At 43.5% G+C, this 18,659-nt stretch overlaps 1 protein-coding gene across 1 annotated transcript in view; it reads left to right on the top strand.

Moving 5' to 3' along the window:
• GRHL2 (grainyhead like transcription factor 2) overlaps positions 1-18,659 on the top strand; it is a 100,274-nt gene that overhangs the window by 63,355 nt on the left and 18,260 nt on the right. The window contains exons 9-12 of the mRNA XM_016198500.2: positions 11,381-11,539; positions 14,650-14,737; positions 15,519-15,658; positions 17,131-17,162. Coding sequence (XP_016053986.2) covers positions 11,381-11,539; positions 14,650-14,737; positions 15,519-15,658; positions 17,131-17,162 — 419 coding nt within the window. The remainder of the gene's footprint in view (positions 1-11,380; positions 11,540-14,649; positions 14,738-15,518; positions 15,659-17,130; positions 17,163-18,659) is intronic.

Below are 18,659 nucleotides of genomic sequence, written 5' to 3' on the forward strand. Positions count from 1 at the left end.
TTTAGAGAGGGCCAAGGACATGGATAAAAGCATATGTATTTTTTCATCCCTGTTAACAAATTTTTGTGGTAAGATTGGGGGTGGGCAAGACTGAGACCTGGTTGGGATGGGGTAGGGAGCAGAGAGGCTGAGAAATGTTGTGGATCATTTTCCTGTGCATCTCAGATTCTGATTCCACTAAGTATCAACTTTCTACATCCCAGGCACTGCACGATTGGCAAGTACAAAGGTGAACTTTGAACCCACGTCTTTCTGAGTCCAGAGACCATGCTCTTAATCATCCCAATAGAGGGAAATCTACTTTTTAATTTTTATTCTTTAGGCCAAAGCATGCTATGATTTTCTTTCTCAAAGAAATCTAGAGGGTACAACGTATGCAGTTCTGGAAAGAAAGAAAACAAATGAACTGCTCTATGTGCTTGAGCAAAGCAGTTCAATAAAGTCACCCTGCTTTTGCCACCCTCTGTCTCCCCCTGCCCACCAAGATGGGCTTGCTGGTCCCACTCTTCTAGCACACGGGCCTCTCCTTATCCATGTCTTTGGTTGCCCTACTATGTTACCTGTTGATATCATACATGTTATTGACCAGAGTAGATCTGGGAGTGAGGACTGTTAGGATTCCTTGCCGTCTTCAACTGAGTGTGTGTGTATGTGTTAGTCTAACATTAGTGATCTCATTTGCAGAATTACTACCTCCTTCTGTATTAATTGAAGGTCAGTATGTGCTTTCTCAATTTACAGCATATCAGTGTTTTCTTCTCCATAGCTTTACACATTTACTCTCCATTTTTTTCCACTTATCTCTAGCTCCTTTCCCTGGTGTCCAGATTTTTATTTTTACACCCAATTTACATAATTTGCATACACTTTTCTTTTATGTTTTTTTCCCTGCTGTGAACAGTGAAGATTATTCCTTATTCTTTTTTTTTTTTTTGCCATACTATGCAGGAAGCACAGCATAAAAAAATTCAAAGCAAGAACAGTGATTGTTTTCAGAGAAAATGAAGGATTCAGAAGGCACACAATGGCTATCTGCCTATCTGCTTTATGTTTGCAACTTAAGAAATCCAATAAACAAAAACCCACATTCGCCAAGCTGGTAAATTGGAAGTAAATATTTACATATAAGCAGTATTTATTTTATGGGTAGATTCCTCTAACTTTGGGTCCCTTTGGATGCTTTAAATGAATTGGATTTACAAAGGAGGATTTTATGTCATTTTTGACATTGTGAGAAAATGCAAAGTGAGGGGACACATGCTGATATTTCCTGTGGGCCTCATTTTCCTTAAATTTTTGCCTTATTTATTGCCTTTGTGTCTGAATTTGCTCTAATACTCAGGAGATATCATATAACATCCGAGACCCAGCATGAGGGATGGAAACATGGATGTGCTAAGATGAGTCAGCTGGATGAACAGGAAAATAAAAGTGGAATTTCAGAGTAAAAAGTTCTCTTCTCGCCCTGGCCAGTGTGGCTCGGTTGGTTGGATGTCGTCCTGTGCACCGAAGGGTTGCTGGTTCAATTCTCGGTCAGGGCACGTGCCTGGGTTTGGGGCTTGATGCCCGATAGAGGGGATGCAGGAGGCAGCCGATTGATGTTTCGCTCTCACATTGATGTTTCTCTCTCCCTCTCCTTTCCTCTCTCTCTCAAAATCAGTTTTTAAAAATCTTAAAAAAACATACAAAAAACCATTCTCTCCTACATTTGTAAATTCATCCTGAAGGAATGAAATGATGTGATGTGATGCCGCGGCCCTGCCCATGGCCGCCCTGTGCGGGGGGCGCCGACGGGCTCAGGTCACGACTTGCTTCGTGTTGTGAGACATAACTAGCGCTGTTGTGTAGGATCGCTTACGTTTTCCATATGAAGTCCAGGTTTCTTTCTTTTCTCACTGTATAAGTCAACCCTTTCTCTTCCCAGTGCTGTCTTTTCCAGGTGCAACCAGTGGCCAGTAGTCAGGTTAGCTTTTTGCTCCATCAGCCGCTAATGAATAGAAAAAAGCAGCCTCTCTGTTCTCGTCGGCTCGGTTTTTGTCCCTTAAAGGACGGGGTGGTGGAATTGGCAGTGCTCTGAGTATAGCCTGTGAAAGTGGTAAATTGGAGAAAACGTAGGTGTGCTAACCTTCCTGTACACTGCAAGCTGTTCAGTCTCTCAGGGTAGAAAATAAGGTTATACTAATTGAAATTCAGTACTGAATCCTGGCAATCCATTAAATTGTTCCAAATTTATTATTTCGTTCCCTCCTTTTCTTTCTCTTTCAACATTTCTTTTTGGTCTAAAATATTTAATCAGTTTTTATTGGGCTCCCACTCTGGGTGCAAGCACAATGCCTTAGAAAATTAGAGTTTTGTAGTCCTGATAATCAGGCTAGGTATCAGGGAGAAGAGAAGATATATAAATATTGATTTGCAGGATGAAAAGAGAAACCAGACAACTAGCCAAAGGAGACCACTCCTGATGCCTGTGGGTTCATGACCCACATCACCTCCCCTCCCCCTGGGGGAGTTCTGTTTTTGCTTATAAGACAACCTAGGATGAAATGGGGCTGATAGATAGTACTGATTTAGAAAGAGTTGCATCCTACTGTTTTGCTGAGGTAGGGCCCAGTTTTAAACAGGTTATCTTATGGAAGGTTAGAGAATATTATAGGGCATCCTCCGTGGTCTCAAAAGTAAAGAAAAGGTTGGGGGAGGCTCCTGGGAGGGGTCTTAAAGGGTTGAGATACACACTGTGAAACAGGGCAAATGGCATTTTTATGTGTTTGCTGGGGCGTGGCGTAGGTGATGGAAGCTTTACAAGGGAAAGGTAAACATTTACTGGAGTCTTTGGTATTGAACTTAAACAAAGCCATGCCTTTGTTCCGGTTTCATAAGGTAATGGATGGCAGGAAAAGCTGTAAAGCTGGAGTTAATTCATATATAGAAGAAACAGTCTTTGGAAGGCATCTCACTGAAGGTTTCAACAGCTTGATCAGCTAGAATGTAGGGTATCCATGGTTTCTGACCTGAGTCCTGCTTGGGGCTCTGTCACTTACATGCATGGACCGGTGTGTGTGCAGAGAATTAGATTACAGACCTGGATTCCATGGACTGATGGTGTGTGTGTGTGTTAGTGTGCCCCGTGGTTAATATTTGTTTAGTGATTACCATATACCAGGCACTCTGCCCAGTGCTTTTTATACATTGTGCAGTATTTCTCTTTTTAAGTGGATATACTTTTCCAACAAAATAATGAAGAATGTGAAGTCCAGAGCGGTGAGCAGGCTTACCTCAGGTTGACAGCTAACGCGTAGCAGAGCTGGGATTTCCACCCTGGCCTGTCTGAGGTGTGTGCTTTTCCCACCCTGCCTCTTTGTATTGGGAGGATCTAGTAGTGATATCTTCTGTGTTATCTCTGGCAGAAGGGCCGTCATTCCTTCGAAGCTTTATGCCTGCTGCATACTGTGCTCTAGGCCAGGCAGTGGGAATTCACGGACAGAGAAGCCAAGCGGAGTATCTGTTGTCAGAGCATATTTGGTTAGGCAGGGACCTGAGACATAACTGTAAATAACTGTAATATGAGGTAGAAAATGACAGTGACTCTAATGAACATAGAGAGTTCTGGAGAGAGAAATTCTGTTTATTTCTTTTAAATTTCTCAACTTTTTAATTTAAGCATTTTCAAGTGAAGATCGAAAGACTAATACAATTAACACCACATACCCTTCTCCTAGGTTGACTCATTAATGTTTTGCCAGAGTTGTCTGATCTCTCTCTCTCTCTCTCTCTGTCTCTCACACGCACACACACACTTCTGAATCCTTCAGCATGTAGAGAGGTCATCTTTCCGTGGGATCGGGGAGACATGAAGGTAGGATGCGGCATTCGGGCATGTCTTAAGGGCCGGGTGGGATTCAGACCTGTGGAAGTTGGAAGGAGGAGCGCGCCAGGTGGAAGAACGCACGCGCAAAGGTGCAGAGCGTGGGAAGCAGGAGAGCCAGGGAATTGTGGAGAGCAGCAGAGCCGCTCCAGCCGCTTGGAGAGGGGCTGATGGAAGTCACGAGAAGGGATGACACTGCCATGGAGAAAACTGGAGTGTGGGTGAAGGGGGTCAAGGATGGGACCTTAGACCCACCGCACTTAGGGGATGTGGAGGAGAGGAACCGCAGAATGAAGGGGTGTCAGGAAGGAGAATACAAAAGAAGGTGGGGGCGGGGGGAGGAGGAACTGGCTGACGAAGTCAGTCCTGTAGGCGATGGCTTCTCATAGCCTGGGCCTCCACATGTAGCTTCATTCATTTTATTTATTTATTTATTTATTTATTAGCATCATTCACTTTAAAGTGTCACGTACCAAGGGGAGGACTGTCACAGCTATTTAAAAAATGAGGCCCGGAAAGATGAAATGACTAGTCCAAGGTCATAGCACTAGGATTTGCACTGGGTACAGACCTTTTTTGAGTCTCTTGTATTTTTTTCTTGCTGTGCTTTCCTCTCATTTCACCCTCCCGCTTCAGAGAAAACTCTTCTTATAAAACTTCCCATGTGAGTTGGTCTCATTTAATCCCTGCCTCTGAGGCTCAGCTCCCACAGCTCCTCCTGTTTGCAGCCGCTCACTCGACTTTCTTGTTGTGTGAACACCTCCTTTGTCCTGGAAGACACCTGTGCCAGGCCTGCTGCCCACTGCCCGTGTTCCTGTCCATCCCTCCTTCCTCCGCCCAACTTCCCAGCTGAGATGCTTCCTCTCCGTCCTAATGTCCTGTCTCACTCACCCCAGAAATCTCATTTCCCAACTTTTCCCTCCACTCGTCTGGCCTCGGGAAAGGGCACAGACCCGTTTTACTTAAAGACCTTGGTGGCCTTTTCTCAGCCTTCACCCTCCTAGTCCTCTCTGCAACTTGGGCGTCGGATGCTGCGGCCATCGTTCTGCCTGGACTTGACCTCAGCGATACACGCCCGACCTCACCAAATGCCCACTGTTTGACGACAGTGATACGAGCAGCGTGGTCGGCCTCTTCCCTCGCCAGCCTCCTGTTTCAGGCCGCTCCTTAACTTCCCCAACACAAAGGCCCCTCTCCCATTAGGCTGTCTCTTCCAGCTCAGGCCTCCTCCAGGAAGTCTTCCCTGGCTGACTTGTTGAGCTTTTGTCTCTTAATTATGTCCTTACAGCATGGATAGTCCAGGATACTCACCTCAGTATCTAATTAGATACATTATACAACAGTAGAAACTGTTACATGCCTCATAGCATCTCTGTATATAGTATCTTCCATAGCGTGTGCATGCGTATGCGTGTTCGTGTGCGTGTGTGTGTGTATTTAGGTTTGTTGATATACAGACAGGTAACATTTTTTTTTAGTATAAATCTGGTCAGAGCAGCTAACCCAGCTGTATTATCTTGACAAGTTCAGCTACTCAAAGCAATCTCAACTCTTAAGAGGTGTTGCTTATGAAAGCAAGAGCATAGATAAAGAGGGAAACGTGTATTTAGAAAAGTAATTTTATCTTAACTCATTGGACAAATATTTGTTGAGTATCTGCTGTGGGCCAGGTACTGGGACTAGACTAAGCCTGGGGCAGACAAGGGCCCTCTTCTTATGGGCTTTTAGCCTCATGGAGCAGTAGATAATTAAGCACTAAATAGATAAACAACGAGCTAAATCCAAGTAATGTTAAGTACTATGAAGAAAATAGAAAAGAGCAGTGTGACAGTGTGCTGCTGGTCGTGGGCTGAGCTGGGAGGAGGCGGCAGAAGACAGCTCTACCTGGGGCGGCCAAGGAGGAGCTGACCCTGGACTGAAATCTGAACGGGAAGGAGTGGCCGTGTGATGACCTGTGGGGACAGCGCTGGAGGCACAGGGCCGAGCAAATAGCAAAGGCTGTCAACTGGGAACACGTTTTGTATGTTTTGGAACTGGAATAAATTGAGTACTGAAAGAATATAGAAAACTGGTAGAATATGCGAGTCAACCAAACATGTATGTGTGTATATAGAGGTACCCAAAGTGTCCCTAGGAGAAAATAAAGAAATACACTATCAGGTTTTAAGTCATTCCCTAAAAATTCTATATAAATGGAGGTGTCGGGATCTAGGAGTTTCTTAGATCCTCAACAAAATAGCAAGCTCTCTGAGGGCAGGGAATCGAACCTGTCCTGTTATTCTTGTTTCCCACCTACTAGCATAACGTCACACCCTTGATAAATATTTGGTGAATTAGTGCGTGAAGAAATGAGCTAACGCCCAAGACTGAGATTTCACATGTTAATATTGTCTACTTTTAGTCTACCTTTCTGTCTTATTCGGCATTGCCTCTGCACCCAAATACAATTGTATGAAATAGAAGAAAAATTTTGAAACATAAGAAAACCATCTTTAAGGTCTTTGATAATTCTAAGAACCCAGAGGAAATCAGAGTAGGGAAATTGGCAAGAGCCAGTTTAAATATTTGGTATTTAAATACTGTTTGTGTTTAAGAGTGGAAATGCTGATTTTATGACCCTGTAATTTGGAGGCTAATGCACGTGCCATTTCTTGGAAAAGAGTCTCAACCTTAGGAAATAAAGAACTTCTGTAGTCTTTAATCAGAAGGCTCTTCTTGAAAATGCAAAATACAGTTGTTTAAAGAGAAAATAAATACCTTCCATCAAATCATGGACGTTATGGTTTTTTAAATTTCCAATTGCTTTGTCAGTCAAAGATCGGCCCACTTATTTTGATGGGAAGCTCTCAGAAAAATCTTGGGAGTTAATAATCAATTTAATGTAACAATTCTAAAGCCCATCCTTGATCTGTGTTTATTTTAATAAATCTTACTACACATAGTACATGAGAGGTGTGTCTTGTGTAGAAACTACAAAGTGGGAGTTGTAATTCTTGTGTAAAAATGATTTTATTTAACAGTGTCCATTGTCATGAGACTGCCTCTACTTCTGGAAAGGTCTGGGTACATTTTGAAACAATCTTTCTATCTGACTCAATCTTTGAACCAATGACAAAATTATTATCTGCTTGGATACACCTGTTTTAATGAATATTTTTCTAAAAAATAAATTATGTACTGTCAGAATTATAGGAAAACAACTGAGGTTTTGAAAATATCGTATGAACATATATAGCATCCGTAACTCTCAGATGACAAACCAGTTGTTCATAGCTTTAACATGCTCTTTACATAACTGGGGCTCCTGCTGAAATTAAAAATAACTTTCTGTGCTTGACATTTGGATGAACATTTCGGGGGGGGGGAGCATACCTTTCCCTACATTTCTGTAATACACATTTACAAACAGCGCTTTGTAGATAAACTTCCAAGAAATTTGATCTCACATTCGCCTGCTGTGCCTGGAGCTGGGACATGGTTGGGTTTGCAAGATGAAACAAATGAATGCTTATCAGTTCCCAAGCCAAGGCTTTAGTTAATGTGCTTCTGTGACTTCCCACCCCCACCCCCTTCCCCAACTGCAGTTAAAGTTCAACCATTTGGGTTTTGAGTGCACCACAGCGAGACTATGATTGATACCATCGGGCACTGAAGCTGCTTTGCTATTGGGTCAGGCAGCCGGGCAAGAGGAAAGCAGTGCCAACCCTATTATATATCCCTGCCTCTGAGGATCACTCCGGGAGGCCAGCACCATACAACAAAGAAGGCCAATTCTTGTGTTGTTTACTTTTTATAGAATCAGGATGGCATTAATCAAAGCGAGCCCACTGGGCCTTCTACTAAGGACCTCTCCCTATTAAGAGGACCTAGTCTAAGTGTCTCTCGGTAAAGTCTAGTGTATTGTAGCTCATTTGACCTTTAAAGACCTTCTCTGCTGTGTGGCTGATTGTTATAGCTCCTCCAAGGATGTTTTAGTCTATTTATTGTTGAATATTGCCAGTAAGCATCTGTTATTTCAGGGATCTGTCCTACTGAAGTGGCCTTTGTAAATATACGCATTCCATCAGCCCAGCTCTCTTAGTTGAGACCTGGAGCTGACAAGGCCACAATTAATACTGTTTCCTGCCTGTTGAGTGTATGCCCACCGTGAGTGATATATGGATAAATCAGTGAGCCAACCGTGAGTCCTAATAGCTTAGGAAATATGCATCAGGAACACTTTTCTCCTCTGGCTTCTGCAGCACGAGGCAGGCTTTATGAGGGAGTGGAAAAATAACCAGTGTGGGCTGAGGCCCCTGTAGATTGCAGCACCAGCTGGGAGATTTGTATATGAAATATGTGGCCAAAAATAGGGACACCTGCATTGCTCACCAGAGTAATCATTTGATTTGCTGACATAAAGTTAAGTTTGCACATTCTGGCCAAGATGACCCCATTGTCAGTAATAATAAAAGAATTTAAGTGTTCCTAGGAAAGTATGCCCTTATTTTTTGGCCTAAAGAGCAGCATTTGGTGAAGTTATTATAATCTTTAGAGCACCATCATGTTGCTTCTCTCTCCATCCAGACTCTTACTTCTCCAATTGCCTAGACCACAATTAGTGCATTTGTGCTAGTAATTCGCACAGTCTCAGGGACATGGTAGGTGTTTAAAAATAATTTTGTGCCATGAATGAATATCCTCTGCAGTTAGGGCATCTCCAGGAGCAACAGACAGACTTTTCTGTCTACTCTTACCTGGGACGTTCAGTAGGAGAATCAGGCACGGAATACATACTCTTTCTTAGTAGTTTTTTATCACTCGGGTCCCCTGAATCACTTGACATTTGATTTTTTAATCACTGTTTTTCTTTACCATTCCTAAATAATAAACAAGCATTTGTAGAATCCCTGGTCTTATCCCAGTGTCTGTTTTGTATTTTACTCGTGTCCTCCAGGTTCAGTGTTCCTCTGTACACATCTCCCTTTGGAGTGCCTTGACCACCTATTGTTGGTCATAGCTGGATCACTCGCCTGTCTTCCCTCTGGACTGTTAGCTCCGTGAGGCAGGGGTCTGGGTTTCTTCTCTATCCGCAGTGTTTAATGTTGTGTTTGACTCACTGTGGGTGTGTGTTAATGTTCATAGGAAGAATGAATGAGTGAACCAACAATAGGAGTGAATGAATGAAATGAATGTAACTGATTCAACTTTAGCCACTTGTTTTCAGATGTTGGCTGGAAAAGTGAGTCATTTATACTCCTCCCTTTAATCCTCCCAATATTTTATAATAAGATTAATATTTTTATTTCTTCTGTTGGTCAGTTCTATAATCTTTAATCATTTAAAGATGATTTAATGATGATTTGTGTTTCCTTTTTTTTTTTTTTTTGACTCTTGTAATTTCTGTTGTGTGTCTTGATGCCCCGTTGTAAGCTGAGGATACTGGTGCGTTTACTACATTTCTCTCTTCCCATTTCTTGTCTTACCTTCGCCAGCTCCTCTTTTACTTTTCACTTCTTCTATAATAGTATTTACATTCTGATTTAAAGGGGACATGGAAAACTGAAGACAATAACGGATTTGCCTGAGGTTTCTTAGCTGGTTAATGTTAGAGCTGGGACTAAAACTTGGGCTTCAACTCCCAGTCTAGTGGGTTTTCTACCGATAAACTCATCAATTTGCTCATCAAATGTTTATTGACTGCCCATTCTCCACCATGCACTACATTGAGTACCAGGAATACAAACATAATAAGAAATGGTCTCAAATCGTATACTTAATAGTCAAGTAGTAGCTTGCTTGGATCTATTTCATTTAGTTCCTCTTCTAGAGATTTCTTCTGTTCTTTCCTTTGTGACATGTTTCTTTGCCTCCACATTTTGGCTGCTTCCTGGTGTTTGTTTCTATGTATTGGGTAGAGCTGCTATGTCTCCTGGAATTTGTAGAGTGGCTTTGTGTAGTAGGTGTCCTGTAGGGTCCAGTGGCTCAGCCTCCACAGTCACCTGAGCTGGGCCTTCTAGGTGCTCCCCTGTGTGGGCTGTGTGCACTGTCCTGTTGTTGAGCCTTGGTTGCTGTTGGCGTCCCTTGGAGGAACTGACCCCCAGGTCAATCAGCTGTGAGGACCAGCTGCAGCTACAGCCAAAGAGATGCTGTGCTGGAGACACCCCTATGGAGCAGGATTTGCTTCAGTGGGGCTTTGGTGTTCACCAAGTGCGCCCCTTGAGTGTCACTCGTGGATGTGGTAGGGTTGTAATCCAGCGTGGTCGGGTCTGACCACCAGGTGCACTGTCTCTGGGGCCTCCCGGGAGGTGCAGAGTCAGCCTGTGCCAGTGCCTTGCCCAGGGCCACCCAGCATGAGCTACACAGCAAACCGTAGTTGGCTGCTGCTTGTGCTGGGCTTGCAGGTGCCCAGGAGAGGCCAAGCTATGAGCCGGTGCAGCTGCCGCTAGTGCCAGGCCTGGGGCCCCTTATCAAGCCGTATGGGGCAGCTGCTGCTTGTTTGAGAGATTTTAGGAAAGTCCTAAGCATGAGGCTCGAGAGGCCACTTGCACAGAAAAGCCCCTGGAAATGGCCCGGATGAGCTGCAGGTGGGGGGGCGGGGCCTCCGGGAATCACGGGGCGGGGCCAAAGGTGAGTCAGGTGCTGGCGACTCAAACATGGTGCCTGCCTGCCCGCTGTGTGCGGGAGGACTCGCCACAGGAGCCATGGCCTCCGCCAGCCCTTCTGCCTGGGAGGAAGCCGCCCTCCGCCTCTCGCCCGGATCTCAGGCAGGTTAGTCCCTCCCCGAGTGTCCCGGGTCCTTTCAGGCTGCTCCCGGCGCTGGGCCCAGAGGGAGCGTCCGAGTGAGTCCGCGCCGGGCCCTTTAGAGGAGCTGCTGGGGCTCCCGCGGCCTCCGCGACCCTCAGCCACAGTCCTCGCTGGTTTCACAGCCGGAAGGTGTGGGGACATCTCTTCCCAGCCTGGAGCCCTGGGCTGGGGGCCTGCTGTGGGGCTGGGACCCCGCCCTCCTCCGGGAAACCCCGCCGCCGAGATTCCCTCCCGGGTTTACCCGCAGCACCGGGGGGTGGGCCTAAGGCCGAGACTCCAGGATCCAGCCCCATCCGCCCGCGTCTCCGCCCCTCCTCCCGCTCTCGGTGCTGCTTCAGCTCCCTGGTTGCGGGGCTTCTGTTCAGCCAGATTTCAGGAGGCTCTGAGTGATGGTTCTGTGTTTTAGTTGTGATTTTGATGCGGTTGCGGGAGGCGCGAGTACCTGGTTGGTTATCTACGCCGCCATCTTGTTGTCACTCCAAGGAAAGTAGTTTTTTAATTGTCTGTTTTAGATTAAATATCAAAACAAAAAAGTTTATATATTTATAAATTATGTAATGTATTATGTTTTATATGCTCAACATATTCTTATGTCAGATCATCTAAATATTCTTCCGTTATCCTTATAGATTTGTTTAGCATTTTGATTTCCAGTCTAAGGTTTATGCATTTTTTTTAAGATGCTTTTTATGGTGACTTATGATCTTTTTTTCTCCTTTCTCTCTCCTTTAGATCTTCATCACTGTGAATTGCCTGAGTACAGATTTCTCCTCCCAAAAAGGAGTGAAAGGACTTCCTTTGATGATTCAGATTGATACATACAGTTATAATAATCGTAGTAATAAGCCCATTCATAGAGCTTACTGCCAGATCAAGGTCTTCTGCGACAAAGTGAGTAAAGATGACAGTTTGTCATAAAGGTATCTTTGTTATTAGATATTACTTTTAATGACAGTTATCCCTTGTAACCTTCTCTTGTCTAGTGCTGTCAAAATAATCACCTTATCAATCACAGTGGGAGTGGTAATCCTTCATTCTCAATTCCTATTAGATATCTAGGGAGACATCAGTCAACTGTTTATATATATATACACACACACACACACACACACACATACACACACACACACACACGCACACACATATATAGTCAATCATTTTACCACTAATTTAATAACTACTTGACATTGTACTGTGCTGAGTCTGATTCACTTAGATAACTGAAGTAATAGATTAGTCATTTTTACTGGGTATAGTTCCTGTTCCAGAACATATCAGTGTAACTTTTGTTATTCTGTGGGGTAAGTGAGGTCTCATTTAGGGGTTTTTGGAAAGGAAATGGCTCCTATAAAATAAGTTCAAGAGGAGATATAGTTTTTGAATCTCCCTGAATCCCACCACAAGAGACAAAGCAATTAGAATAGATAAGATTAAAATCCCCTGATTATGTAACAAGGGATCCTTACCCCATCCCAAATATGAGTGAGGGGTGTGTATGTCTTGGGTGCATTGTAATTTATATGGTAGATAAAGTTTCATATTTCTATTTATATTAATCATACAGAGATCCAAATACATGGAAAAATGCCACAGATGGACACAGTAGACATGAATAATAGGAGCCTTTGCTTATATTATACTTCCATTTGAACAAAGTGATGTCTGTGCATTTAACACTTTATTAACTTTATAATATTCTGAAAATATTATGTTACCTAAACATCAAAACTCTACAAAACCTGATATATCTTGAGGGGACCTCCAAAGCAAATATTTCTGTATTTTATCTCCTCTTGCTAGAAATTTCTCTGGTTTATATATGTCAATGACAACTCGAAACTTAAAAGTAAAGCACTGTAAAATAATTATATTTTTGATGAGTGAATAATAAGAAGGTTTTTGACATAAAATACATACTTAAAGCATCTGGTTAAAATATTATAACTTTAAAATTTTAAATCTTATGTATGTGAAACTCTTAGGACTCACGTGGCACAGAATAAGTGCCACATAAGAATTAGCTCTGAAGCTATCTCCTTTATGATACCTTCATTAACCACAAATGTCAGTTGTGTCATGGCCTTGCTTTGGCCAGAATTGGGAATCTACTATTTTAAAAGCCAATGTAATAAGCAAAAAATACATCTCCTTGTTTTAATTAAAATCATTTGTGTCTTTTTCTGTGAATTGCCTATTTCATGACCCTTGTCCATTTTTCTATTGGTATGTTAGTTTTTAAAATTTGAATCATTGTAGATTAAGAATTTAATACTATATGCAATGTTTTATTGCAAGTAAAACAATTTGTCCTTTGCCTTTTATTTAATTAATTTATTTATTTAATATGTCTTTATTGATTTCAGAGAGAGGAAGGGAGAGGGAGAGAGAGAAACATCGATGAGAGAGTCATTGATCAGCTGCCTCCTGCAGACTCCCTACTGGGGATCGAACCTGCAACCTGGGCATGTGTCCTGATCGGGAATCGAACTGCGATCTCCTGGATCCTAGGTCAACGCTCAACCGATGAACTACACTGGTTGGGCTGTCCTTTGCCTTTTAAATGATTTATTTTTGCATAACAGAAGGATTACATTTTAATATTATCAAATCTGTCTTGTGTGATGATTTGGGGGGCAGTTTCTAAAAGGTTAGAGGATGCTGGCCAGTTTGTTCTTCAGCGCTCCTTAAATACGCTGCCCCAAAGGGCAGGAACTGTAAATGCGAATCTGAAATGTAGTTTAACGTGAGGATGTCTAGCTGGTTTTCACCTGCCTAGAGCATCATGAAAACATGAGTGCAGATGAATTCTTCTGCATCAAGAATGGAGAGAAAGCCTTAGCCAGTTTTCCCAGTGGTTAGAGCATAAGCCCACCAGCTGAAGGGTCCCGGTTCAATTCTGGCCAAGGGCACGGACCTCGGTTGCAGGCTCCATTCCCAGCCTCAGTCGGGGCGTGTGTGGGAGGCAACTACCCAATCAATGTGTCTCTCTCACATCAATGTTTCTCTCTCTCTCCCCCTTCCATTCTCTTTGAAAAGCAATGGAGAAAACATTCTCAGTTGAAGATTTTAAAAAAAGGAGAGAGAGAAGAAAAGGAAACTGTGTTGAAACATCTGTATTTGGGGGTGAGAAGAGGAAACTGGGTTAGCAAAACTGACATAGAAGAGTGACCAAAGAGACGAGAGGAGATCAGGGAATCCTCAAAGGCCAGGAAGGAAAGAGGTAGAAGGTCAACCGGTTAAGTAGGATGGGATTTGGAAGAGAAGCCAAAGAAAAAATCACATTACAAGAAACAGAGAAGCAAAAAGGAGATGAACAGGTCACACCTTTTTTTTTCCTCGTCGATCTTAGGGAGAGAAAGCAAGAGAAGGAGGGAGAAAGAGAGAAACATGGTTCGGTTGCCCAAACTGAGGATCGAACCCACACCCTGGATATGCTCCTTGACCAGGAATTGAATCCGCCACCTTCTGGTGTACAGGATGACACTCCAACCAACTGAGCCATGCCAGCCAGGGCTAGACCAGACTTTTTCTACTTGGTTGAATGAGCAACATCTCCAAGATCATATGAACATATTAAAACACAGAATCATACTGTATGTACAAAGTGACCTTCTATCCTATCTAGTTTCTTCATGCCCTCCATCATTTCCATCACTGTAACGATACAATGAGCAAAGGAAAAGTTTTATAGGGAGTTCACACTCAACTTTAATGCCCTCTCTGTGCCTAGGAATGATGGTAACAGGCCAAGGCTTCATCTTAGGGCATTTATTATAATCACTGGGAACTGGGTCTGGATCCCAAAAAAGGGAGAAATCTGGGAGAAGTGGGATCACTCAGCCTTCAGGACTGAGCCTGACCTCACTGGAGTGATGGAAATGGGACTGCTGGTTCTCCTTCTGCCCTTGTTACGTCTCTTATCCCTGAGATTTGGGTGCAGCAGTGTTTTGTATGCTCTGATAACATGCCTGACATTGCCCGTATTTTTTTTTTCCTGTTAGGGAGCAGAAAGAAAAATCCGAGATGAAGAGCGGAAGCAGAACAGGAAGAAAGGGAAAGGCCAGGCCTCCCAAACCCAGTGCAACAACTGTGAGTGTCACTGAGAAGGGATGGGCTCCACTGCGTCCGCTAGGGAACAGGTGGAAAGAAGTGGGTTGCAGGTAAAACTACAGACATGCAAGGGATTGCTTGCCTTTCCCTAGCAGTGGAGACCAAGTCAATTGTCCCTGTGAAAAGCAAATAGAGTCAATGATCACAGAGTGTTTGCACTAGGAGGGACTTTGTAATATCATAGAGACCAACACTTTCCTTTTACAGACAGGAAATCTAGGGCACAGAGAGAGGCTGGGGAGCTGGGTAAAAAATGTGAAGGGGTTAAACAAACAAACGAGCAAATAAAAAACTCACAGACACAGCCAACACTATGGTGATTACCAGAGGGAAAGGTGGGTGGAAGGGGGTAGAGGAGGGTAAAGGGGGGATAGATGGTGACGGAAGGAGACTTGACTTGGGATGGTGAACACACAATACAATATATAGATGATGTATTACAGAATTGTACACCTATATAATTGTATTAACCAGTGTCACCCCAGTAAGTTCAATAAAAATTAAAAAAAGAAATCTAGGACTCAGAGAGGAGAGGGAGGGTGAGAGGGGCCCACATTCTGCCTCAGGGGTGCTTGCTCGAAGTCTGAGACTTTTTGTAGGTCTGGCAGTGGGAAACGGGGTCTCTCAAGTGTGTTCACATTATGGCATTTGGAAAGCTTTGTAGGAGAGAGTCATGAAGTTTAGTTAAGACTAGAGCTTATATCTGAGAGTCCTTAGTCATGCATAACCCTCTCGCTTTTGGGTTCTTGATCACGCCCAGCCTCCGATGGGAAGTTGGCAGCGATACCTTTACAAAAGAAGAGTGACATCACCTACTTCAAGACGATGCCCGACCTGCACTCTCAGCCCGTCCTCTTCATACCCGATGTTCACTTTGCAAACCTGCAGAGGACAGGACAGGTATAAGCTGCCCGCTAACATCTACCTGCCATTCACCCGAGGGGTTGGTGGAACCTTAAGATAGAATCAGTTCAGACAGTGTTCACCTTAAAAATAAAAATAAAATCGACACTCCGTGCACTCAGCAGAGTCAGTCATTTCCCACTGAAAATGGATTTTTATACAAGGGAATGTATCAGGAGAGGAAACCAACTTACTAAGAGGCAGAAGAGAATGAGCTGACGTTTGAAGTGTTGACAAAGCAGCGTGAAAGAGGAAGAAAGTCAGAAGGCTGATAACCTGGGAGAGGTGGTGTCAGTTTCCTCGCTGGGATTAGCCTGATGCAATACAGCGCCACCTAATGGTGGGAAATTGAACTGTGCCTATAGCTTGAAGTTGCGCAAGAAGAAAAATTCTGTAATTAAATAAAACCCTGTCAACAATTTCCCCCTTAGTAAATTAACAGTTCCCATTAAATAGCTAAATCATTTTACACCACAAGAAAAATGATATTATAGACCAGCCTTTTAAAAAACAATTCCTGTCTTCGAAACATCGATGAGAGAGAAACATCATCAGTCGGGCTTAGCAGGGTCCCAGGAACCGCCCAGAGCCTTTGATAAAGTTTGTAGGGAGGGTGTCCGTTCGGACACAGCTGTTTCCCTTTCGACTGGGGCAGGGGCAGTGACAAAATGTACTAGAACTAGGGGCGACTTTTGTAGTTAATACGTGTGTCTGATACTAACTTGGGTTTTCATCTTCACCCAAACAAAAGTGGTCCTGAAGCACACAGACAAAGCTCGTGAAGGGTCTACAATTAATTTTTATAAATAACTGGGTCAAGAGAACCTATGTACATAGCAGATCTCCTCTGGAGTTTTCCTGTTGCTTCATAAAATGATAAGGATGCTTCTTTACTTGAAGATCTTTCTCTGGCCAGAAATACCTTAAGTGCTAAATGGCCTTTCCCAGCTCAAAGACAGTTGACTCCTAAATTTCTGTGGTTGCCACATGCTGGGGAACTCAGGCCCCTCTGAGGAGTACACAGAGGTCCAAGGTTACTCTCCCTCTGCCATGGGACCCCCTTGCTCCCCTCCTGTCACCTAAGCACAGCGTCTGGAGTCAGCTCGCCTGTGGACCTGAGGGGATTGCTTACTCACAGGCCCTGCTCTGGAGCCCTTCTAAACAATGGTTTTTAGATCCTGCTAAAGTATTTCCTTATTGTCAAAAGCAAGATTTGGCTTAAGTAATCTGATCAGACTGAAACTGGAAATAATCAGATTTCCATTTTTACTTCATGCAAGTATAAGAATGAACCCTATGGAGAATATGAGGTTAAATTTGTATTTCCTTAGACACACACGTACACAGCATCGTTAGACAGATTTGTGTTTTTTACGGGACAGTGTAATGCCTGAGGATAGTCTGTGCATCACGTACATGTTTCCATTTCTGACTCTGACCTGCAGTAAGCCTGTTGTTTTGTTCCACAGATGTATTACAACACGGACGATGAACGAGAAGGGTAAGACATTCAGTTCTTTTGCTTAAACACCCAAAGTCAGTTCATTTCAGTAAAAACGGCTCTTTAAGCAATGGGTAACTGTAGGCAGGAGGTGAGACCTTCCTCTCACCTCCAGACTCGGAGATGAGAAACGCTTGATTCTGGGCATGGAGAGGAAGGCTGGGGAAATACCATTTTCCTTCCAAATCTACCCCCCCTCCTCCTGCCTCTGATCTGCCTCTGATCTGCCTCTGAATAAGTAGCTATCTTTCTAAATAACTCATCTCTTTGATTCCACCGTTTTACCGATAATCCAGTAATGGAAATCATTTTTTTTTTTTACCCCAACACAAGAACAAGCTGAGCTTGAGGCAAGAGCCGAGGAGATAGCCTTCCTGCTTTCGGTATTACCTGGGCCTCCTGCACATCCCTCTTGAAGCCCTCACTCTGGGAAGCGAGCTGGGTGGGCTAATGTTGAGGCTGGTTTGAGTGGGAGCTGGGAAGGCTGAGGACCCTTTTACTGTCCTTGGGGTTGTAGGTAAGAGAAAGTTTATTTAGGGTCACCAGAGGCTCCCAGTGTGTTGCACATCAAGTCTCTGCCTAGTGCTTTCTATCCACAACTCATTTTATAGACTCCTAGGATTTTAGAGCCAAAAAGGAGCCTTTAAGGTCATTTAGCTCACCCTCTCTCCTATCCTTGAGAAGCCAGCTTCCACCGGAATAGTCCCAGTGATGGAAGCATTCTGAATATTCTCACTGTGTGTGAGGTAGATCACTACTGTTGGGTGACTCCAGTCCTCAGAAAGGTAGTTTGTTGAACTATAAAAGGTCATCTACCTTCTTTTCGCTCCTACTCATTAGCTCTAGTTCTTCGTATGACCTGAATGCTATTTTTCTCTTAAAACAATCTGCAACTACGTTCATTTTTTAATATCTACATTACATCACACACGTATACCTAAGATCTTGGCTTGCATTCCATGTGTATAACAAAAAAGTCTCTAGATCACTGTTTTTCACGCTGTAGTCAAACCAGGGCTTCTGTATTTGTCCTAATTAATATATTTACTTCTAAAACATTTCCAAGTGAAGTTAGGATAGCAGATATCACTGAGCTCATTTCCTAGAGTGGAGGGGGCGAACTATAGCTGAGGACACAATCAGGCCCACCACTTGCTTTTGTGCTGTTCACAAACATTTGTAAATGGTTAAAAACACCCAGAAGAATATTGCATAACACGTGAAAATTATATGAAATGACATGAAATGTAATTGGAACACATGTTAATTCCTTTATGTCTTGTCTGTGGCCACATTGGTGCGACCTCAGCAGAGTTCAGTGGTTGCAGCAAAGGCTATATAGCCTGGAAAGCCTAGATGCTAGTTCGCCCTTCACAGAAAAAGGGTGCCAGCTTCTGCCCTAAAGGATAGAGACTCTCAGAGGAGTCACGTACTTCCCCAGATGGATAGAAGCAGAACCTTGCTCAGGACCTGACCTCTAAACTCTGAGTTCTGAGT

This window comes from Miniopterus natalensis, chromosome 16, assembly GCF_054644295.1.
Source record: "Miniopterus natalensis isolate mMinNat1 chromosome 16, mMinNat1.hap1, whole genome shotgun sequence".
Classification (NCBI taxonomy): domain Eukaryota; kingdom Metazoa; phylum Chordata; class Mammalia; order Chiroptera; family Miniopteridae; genus Miniopterus; species Miniopterus natalensis.